This window comes from Sceloporus occidentalis, unplaced genomic scaffold (assembly GCF_023333645.1).
Source record: "Sceloporus occidentalis isolate IW3139 unplaced genomic scaffold, rSceOcc1.0.p SCAF_51, whole genome shotgun sequence".
NCBI lineage: Eukaryota > Metazoa > Chordata > Lepidosauria > Squamata > Phrynosomatidae > Sceloporus > Sceloporus occidentalis.
The window spans coordinates 5,571,813-5,581,191 of NW_028317031.1; the positions used below are offsets into that span (position 1 = coordinate 5,571,813).

The following is a 9,379-nucleotide window of genomic DNA, read 5'->3' on the forward strand; positions in this document are numbered from 1 at the left end:
ATAAGGACACAATTATATTTACATAAGGATCTGAAAACAGTTACATAACATCTCTCATTAAATATTTACATTTTTTATAAATAGACTTTTAATAAACGTTCTCTCAAAAAAAGGGACAAGGGAAGAAATCAAGGAGGTTTTGCTGAAGTCAAAAGTTCTATTACAAAAAAAGAGAAATCCTACCTTAAATACACAGGTTGTGAAATGTTTTCATTAGACATATATGTATATATCTATATTAAAAGTGACAGCCATTAAGGTTTGTGAGTTTACTGGAAAAGTTTTGTCCAGATTGTAAAATACTGTCATGTGCCATGTTTAAATGATTTTGCATGGGAGCCAATGAAGGGGTTAACATTGTTATGACTTGTGCCTGGCTCCCTGGCTGGGCTGTGTATGGGGTTGTTGGGTTGCTTGATGGGGAAGATCCTCCGATTATGTTGTCTATGGAAAAAGAAGGGCGATTCTGCCCATCTGTCTTAAGTGTCTGTAGGATTGGTAAAGAAGGACTGAGGTGAGAATAAAAGGATTTCCTGTTCAGATCTCCGCCAATGTAAGGAGATAGACCTGTGTTGGAGAACATAGAGGATGGTGAGGCTATAGGGCAATGAGTAGGTTGAAAAGGGAAGGTGGCACCTGGGTGGTGTTGGTGGTAGTTCTGAAGCTGGAGTCCATAATTATAGCCATAGGGCCCATATCCAAAGGCTGGCATGAAGCTGCTGGGGTCCCTTAGGATCTCTGTACTTTGCTGTCTTTTGAACCTCTTTCTCCTCCTTAAGAAGCTGCCGTTATCAAACATGTCTGCAGACTCAGGGTCCAAAGTCCAGTAGTTACCCTTGCCAGGGTTACCAGGTTCCCTGGGGATTTTGACAAAGCAGTCATTGAGGGAAAGGTTGTGCCTGATGGAGTTCTGCCAGGCTGGGAACTTCTCCCTGTAATAAGGGAAACGGTTACTGATGAACTCACAGATCTCACTCAGAGTCAGCCTCTTCTTGGGGCTCTGCAGGATAGCCATGGTGATCAGGGCTATATAAGAGTAAGGAGGCTTCACCAGGGTGTTTTTGGGGTTCTTTTCCACTCCTCTAGGGTTAGAGTCCGATACCGAGGACAGGTCCGGGGAGGCAGTGTCCCCTCGGTGGTTTCTGGAGACATTATCATCAGAGTCGTTGTCTGAGTGGTAATCAGAATATTTCCCATCTTTAACACTCAAGTCGCCGACCACATCAATGTCGGTGTCTTCAGAGAGCATGGAGTTATCAGACATCTCGGTTCCCAAAGTCATTGTAAGGGGAGCAGGAAGTCCTCTGTTCTTCCTAACCAAAACTCCAGGACCCCCCTAGTGGATCAACGTTGAACGGGATCCTCTGTGATCAACAGCAGCAAAAGTTCTCCTACCTTTTCCAGGAGGTAACCAGCTTCACCAGGATCGCTCCATGCCACCCCTCATCCCTTTTCTCTGTACCCTCCCCCCAGGTGCAGTTTCTCACCTGTTGTATTAGGGGGCCAAAAAAACCGAAGCAGCACTTCTCACCGACTTCAGTCTGATATTGCAGCCCTCCCCAGCTCTCACTCACGATATATACCACCCACCCTATCATGTGACACAGACGTCATCCCCCACACACTCCACCCCAACCTTGTCTACTTTGATTCTATCTTTCGAATGTTCCCAATCACATCTCCACCGGTGTATTTCCCTACTGGGGGCAGAAAGCAGGATACGCAAAAAACCGAAGGGGTTTGTATGAAGAATAATATCATTTTATAACAAATATATTTTTTCTTAATTTCTATTGGGTTTTTTTTAATACATTTCCATGCACTGTGATATTAACCCATTACATTATGAAGAAGGTTCGCTATCAACAGTGCTGCCATATAATTTAATGTGTTGCCCAATGTACATTGTGGAATAAAAAAATGTATTGCTTGGCTCTCTTATGTTTGTGTCGTTACCCTCCCAATTTATCTATACATTGTGGACTGTATGTTCAATAATCTCACTTTAGAAACTACAAACATGCAAAGGACATGTTCCTAGAAATAATTTTTAAAAATGCCCTTTTAATGAATTAGCATTTTCGGTGTGTCTAGAGTTTTGTTTTCTGGACTTCTCAGTTTTATACAATGACGTATTATAATATATGTATATTATTATTTTTAATATATATATATATATATATATACTAAATGTAGATTTCCCATTCATATTTTAGAAATTAACATTCTAGAACATCGCAGGGTCTTATACCAAACGATGCTCAATTATGTATATATATATATATATATATATATATATATATATATATATATAGGTGAGAACAAGTGCCATGCGTTCTCGAGACATTATTTAGTATAAGACCCTGCGATATTCTAGAATCTCAATTACTCAATATTTCAATATACAATTAGATCTGTATATCCCATACATGTCAGTGTTAGGCATGGCATAAAAACTGAGAATAAAGTAATAGCAAAACACCACCCTATGCGGTGAATTATACTGTAACAGCTTTAACCGATTTGAAGAAAATGTGAACATTGTGAAGGACTGGCTCAGATAGAAGGTCAAACAGCATAGAATTTAGGCAAAAATTTAAAATAACCTTTCAACCGCAGTGTGAAGTGTTTTGGGTCACCAAACTAAATTAGGTAAATTTTACATTTGATAAATGATGATTTTTTTAATTGATTACACAATGCATGTTAGGAGTAGAGACAAATAACACAGTAGGACAACGGCCACACATATAGAGCAGAAAGGATCCCTGCTATTGACGCACAGATGTTTACAAACCTAACTCTGGGGAGCCCCTCTTAAAGCGCATCTTCACAATGTAAAGCCTAATATTTGGAACTGCATGCTGGAACTGCACGCTGGTATATATATATATATATATATATATATATACATGCATACAGACATTTCGTATTAGATTGATACACGTAGAGAGAGACAGAGAAAGAAGGAGTGTGCTTTCATATAAATACATACATTTTTAAATAGTAGAATTTGTCAACAGAGCCAGGGATTGATCAATATTTTCTTGATCAGGGTGGAGATTCCCAGCAGAGGCCTGTGTCTTGGGGAGCTGATTCTTGTGTGAACATAGGAAGCAGCCCTGGTCTTCTCTACATGCACGGAGTCACCTGTCCAGAACCACATATTAATTTCACCTTTTGTTTAAAAATCCAATTTAAATAGACAACTTCCCCCAGCTTCAGAAAGGCCTTGGTGTATTGTACCATTAATGTTATAGAGGGTCACAAAACCCTATGTTTAATCAATATAATTGTTTAATGTGTAATAATGCTGGCAGCGTACGCACAAATACAAGGGGACATTAACTCTTTCATTTCTATACTGTAACATACAAAAGGTCTGCCAGTTTTATAACACAAATCATGGTATTTAAACTTTACGTGTTTGTGTGATTGAGTTGCGTGTATCTACAGGACTTTTCTTTGGGAATCCACTTGAAAATTGGTGTATTGATTTTAAGAGGTTAATAAAAATAAATGTATTACATATTTATCTCTGGCAGATGTTAATTTCCCATTGGCTGCTGTAGAAATATAAGTGAAAACATGATAGTTTAATCTTTAATAGAATCTGGAACACAGTTGTGTTACTTAATTGCATGCATTGTATTTTCTGTGGGGTATATTTACCTTCTAGCATGGTGGTATGGTCCACAACAGATGCCACTGAGACAAAGAGATCTTGATTTGCATATCATCAATAATTTGCATGTAAGGGCAGCTCTTAAATCGATGGTGACATTTTAAAGATGCAAACAACAAAAAAAACCAAAAGCAAATACGTTTTTGTTCAACCAACAAAACCCATTAGTTTATTGTATTGCATTTGTTCAGGAGAGCTAAAGTATGTAGTAGTAGTAATAATAATAATAATATAATGAATAATACAATCGGAAGCTGTCCATACACCATGAGTACATCAGTATGTGAATGTAGAGATTTAAGGTGGGGGGTAGAAAAACTGAGTCTTGAAGAACACATTCTTAAAATATCTAGTTGCAATAAGACGGATTTTTTAAATTTAAATATCTGTGATGATACACTTATAATGTTTTCCTCAGTTGTGAATATTTGAACTTCAGGAATGCAATAGCTTTATAATTTTCTGATTGTTCCTTAATGGGAAGATAGTGGAGCAGTACTTTTTTTTGCTAAAATGTATTGGCTCCTGCACCTCAGAGTGATCTTTTGTTACATGTTTTTGTTGTGTTTTAGGGTTATTTTCTGTCTAGGATTGTAGCCTTAACTTGTCATCAGGGTTTACAACCTGTGAACAACTTGTCAACATTTTACAAATGACTGTGAAAAAAAAAACCCCAAAAAACATGATGTATTGGTCGACTGTGTACCTACATTTGTCTCTTTCCCTCTCAGACCCCTTCGCAGAGTATGGGGGATTGGGGTGCTATTAGATGGGGGATGGAGGGCAGCATGCGACAGTCTGGTCATACAAACATCCCATGGTGTGAGAAACTCCAGGATACATTGAATTTTATTGCTGTCCTGAAACAGGTGTGAGAGGTGCTGCTACTCCTAATATCAACCAACAAGGGTCAAGACAGCTGCTGCCTCCTAATATTGCCCTCAGTAACCCCCATTCTTGCTAATGTGATGCCTGTTGACACCATTGCTAATTTGATGAAAAACCCTGGTGAATTTAAGTTTTGCCATAGCCGATGCAAAAAGGGAAACACAAACCATCAACAGAGCACAAAGGGTTAATAATGAAGTCATATTGGCTTATTTTTACACCTGACCCTATATAACCATTAAATCAACATTAAGTATTTAGCCGCACAGTAAACTTGATTTTAATAATCGCTTCTTCTATAAGACTCGTTAAGACAAACATTACCTGTTCCTTACAAGTAAGTCCAAAATGTGAAGCTCTATAGGTGCAAATGTTAATTTAACCTTTTCCACAGGTTTAGTATTTTATTGGTGATTCTGGTGCCAGTATTTCTTCTCTCACCTCATAAATATAAAAAATTAATTAAATTCCAATTTATTTTATTGAAAGTGTATTCTTTTCCACACATGTAAGTATGTACATTGTTCTCTGAGCTCACAAAACTAGACAAATTGGACAAACATGCAAATGTTACCAGTTTGCCCTACAAGCTATATTTATCTACTTGTGCGTATATGTATGTTTTTGGAAGGTACCTATACGCATTGTGAAAACCTCCCAAAGCTAATTTAGAGGCAAAATAATGTACAACTAATATATTCTACAGACTATAGAGATCTATTGAGGTGCTACAAATGATCTAAATAATCCGTAATCTGTATAATTCAAATAGTATACATGCTTATCAGACTAGATTGGGAATTTGAAAAATGTAAAAATATATTTATTTTTGTAAAAAAAAAATGCTGGCTTTTAAAATTGTACAACAAACCTACAGTTATTTCAGAATAGACTGGAGAGTTTAAATACGAAAAATATATATTTTTAAATAAAATAAATATATACGGTATATACATATACATATATAATATATATATTAGAATTGTACTTACTAAAATACTAGATTTTGTTTTTTTGTTTGTGTGTGTTTTTATGTCTAATTTAAATCAAATAAACGTTATTATTGAACATCCAATCTTAATAGACTCACATAATTAATATTTACATTGAGTTATCAAAACAGCTGGATACTTTTATATTATTATCCTATAATCCAGCAACGTGCATTTGGACAGATCCAAGTCTAAGTGACTTATGTGTCTTAAATCCAGATATTCTTTACATCTTTTATACAGAGATTTAACACGGTTCTTGCATCAACATTCAAAGGAAATATAATATGGGAAGAAAATATGAATGCAAACAATTTAATTTTATTAAAGTAAAATAATAGTTCTGCATAAATCGAAATGTAAGAGAATTATTTGAGCAGCTGTGAGCAATTGCTTTTCGACCACACACATGAAATTGCTATTAAATGTCCCTGATGAATATTTGATTACTCAAAGTATTGTCGCAATACGTATCCCCCTGTCATGCTACTTTGCCAGTATTTACTCTCATGCGATTTACAAAACGAAGTAAACCGATTTTTCATTGTTTTTTAACAAAAGTTGAGAAAAATCTAAAAAAAATATTAATAAAACAAAATTTGCATCCATCTTATGTATCTAAAGGGTTAACAAAATGTTTTGGGGAAGAACAACACAATTTTGTTAATTCCCATCTGCAGTTTACAGGTGGATTTTTATTGGATTTTAAGTATATTAGGCATTGATATAGCATTACCTCACACCTGCTATAGGAAATAAAGAGATTTATGCAAGGCTTTTAATGGGATTTCAATTCAGCAAGATCACAGCTCCCCATAACACACACATATACATATTTCAAATAATGCTAGATGTTGGAATATTGACTTTAATAAAACAAAGTTTTACGATTTATGCATCCTGCATTCTTCTTGGGGAAATATTTTTCGTTTTTAGATTGGGTCATTAGTGAGTGTTAGATTAACAGAACATAATTAATCATACAAGTAAGCAAATTCATGTATTTAAAACAATGAGAGAATGAAACAGTTGAATATTGTATTCACCGTTTGTACAATGTTAAGATAAGATTAATATACAGTATATATATATATATATATATATATATATATATATATATATATATATATATATATTGTATGTTTTAAGGAACCGCATAAAAAATGCTGAAAATGTGAACACCTTGTTTTAATTAATTATTGTGACGATATATGTCTTACGATTAGTAAATGATCTGCTCTAATTTACTATGTCATATATTTCAAGGGCATCAAAAGACTGCTTTGGTTAAGTAATCAAGGCTCAGTCAGTGTACCAACATTAAGCAAGCAGAGGTTAGATACCAAACAAGCAGCTGCTGAGACCCCCATTATGATCTAATAGTGCCCCTCAGAAGATATAGCACAGAAGACAAAAATATTAACTGTCTATGAGTATTTTTTAATAACCTGTGAATATAAGTATTACGTCCCTTGGTTTGAGTAACGCCAAAGATGAGCCTCTTATAGGGCCCTTATGACACATATAGCTGCCATTGTTGGAAATGAGTGTTTAAGGTTTGGGGTCCCATGTAAAGATGGTCATAAAGTGGCATATTAGCAAAATCCCTGCCTGGTGCTTTGTTACTGTTAATGGGAGCTGTGACCAAAAGACTTTGTGGTCTCTTTGAACCTAAGATGGCGAACCCCTTCCAGCTTCTCCTACAAGAAGGTCTAAATATGCATCTGAAAGGGCCTGCCCAGCTCTTCTTGCAAGAGAAGCTCACTACTGTTTGCATTCATAGCAAATAGTGATATTAATGATCTGTGAGTGGGCTTACAATGTGTGTTTATGGGATATATAAAATATGTGAATAGTATCTTTATCATGTATATAGTGTGTATCTGCATATGGATCGGGTCATTAAAGTTTGTTAAAGCTTCATATAGGCTCTGTCATGTATGAACTAAAACAGTCACAGGTCATATGCCCAAGACAAAGGTTCTTCTGTAAACTAGTTTGAGCAGACCCCTTATTAGTTTTTTATTACTGTAAGTCCTTACCATATTGTTATATTATCCACGGAATATCCTTGTTTACCTATTGTACAGCACTGCAGAACATGATGGTGCTATATAAATCAATAAATAATAATGGTAAGTGTTGCTTTTAGAAATATAGAAAGTGATCTCTAGGGTTTTGTAAATCACCAGATCCAACCTGTGACTGAGCAGATTTTTTGTTTAATTAAGCACTTTACAGTTGGGTTAACAACCCTTGATAAATGCAACTGGATATCACTTCATTGCACTGCCTATCTCTATACCTATGATAAAAATCCCATTGGTTCCTTGTATGATTGTAATAAGGAAATGGAGCAAAAAGTAGGTGATAGGTGAAGCAAAGGGGATTCAAAGATAGATGTGGACAGAGTGTGTGAAGGACAGAAGATGGATTGAGTTTAAGGTTTAATGATGTATATATATATATATATATATAGGGATATAATTATTTGTGAGCTAGCATTGCAGTAGAGATAGAGGCTGCGAATGCAGTGTATTAGGTTAATAATACGTTTTATTCTGTTAACTGGTTATGGAAAGGTAGGGAAAAAGAAGATTCAGGTAATGCAGACTTCCCTAGTTGGATAGGAGAAATAAAGACACTCCATCATTGAAGACAAGATCTATCCACTCTGAGGTATGAAATATTATTTTGAAATTATGAAAGTAAAACTTGTTAATCAATAGCAAAAAAATACAATTAATTATATGAGGATAGGGAGAATTTCTTACACTTATTAGACAGCTGATCTCACTCAAATTAAGTTATTATGAAATATATTAGCTCATCACATCTAGGGCTGAGTGTCAAACCATGAGAGCTGGAATAGATTTTCTTCTCCTTATTCAAGTAGTCAATACTTTAATGTTGTAACATTTGTTATATGTGGAGTTTGGATATTAATGTTTTTTTGACAGTTTGTTTTTGGAAGAAAATATAATGAAAGGATACAGTATTTTAAAGTGAACCTGATCCCTACACTAGGGTGACCACATTTTCCCAGGAAAGGTGCAGGAAACAACACATTAATTGCACTAGTAGCAAATAAACCTTAACAGATCCATCGTTTTCTTATTATTTTTTCTTATTACTTTTAAGATTTTTGTTTGTTTGTTTTTATGACAACAACCAATAGGTGCATTTTTGTGTCACATGGCAATTAAGTGTTATGGAAGGGGCAACATTTTAAATGACTAATAAATAATCATTTTTTTAAAAAGGTTTGGGTATTTAACAGAAGTATATCTAATGGTGGTTTTAGCTACAGATGTGTTAAAGTCAGCAGAGTAGGTGGAACAGTGCCTTTAACTGGGACCAATACTTTTCCCTCGCGTGATTTATTTTTAGACATGTCTCGGCCAGAAGAATGCAAATTTCATAATCTAACCTAATTAAGTTTATTTAGTGTATAAATTCTTCTGTACACACTGTTATTGGTCAAAGAGGGGGCTGCATGTAAACCTAATAGGATATGACAACTCTAACCCAGTAAATGTCATTTCACATATGAGATCTCCCAAGATTTGGTTGTTTTTGTGTTATTAAACCCTGTAAAGACTAACCTTTAGGGTGTAGAATTTATATGTTTTATGGTTTAAATAGAAGACCTGACAAACAGAGAAGGTGCGTTACTTACATGAGCTATGAAAAGAGACAGGGGGACTTTAAAGGCACCTGAGTACGCCATCTAGTGGTTATGAAAAATAATTTGTGTGTGTTTATTGAACAATATGTCTGGTAGATAAGGTCTTAATGTACATGTAATTTATAT

At 35.1% G+C, this 9,379-nt stretch overlaps 1 protein-coding gene across 1 annotated transcript; it reads right to left on the reverse strand.

Annotated features, from left to right (window-relative positions):
* Positions 1-238: 238 nt before the first annotated feature.
* Positions 239-1,282, reverse strand: LOC149288508 (forkhead box protein D2-like). Its single transcript, XM_089491804.1, has one exon. The coding sequence runs from the start codon at positions 1,280-1,282 to the stop codon at positions 239-241; it is 1,044 nt and encodes a 347-aa protein (XP_089347930.1).
* Between the last annotated feature and the right edge of the window lie 8,097 nt (positions 1,283-9,379).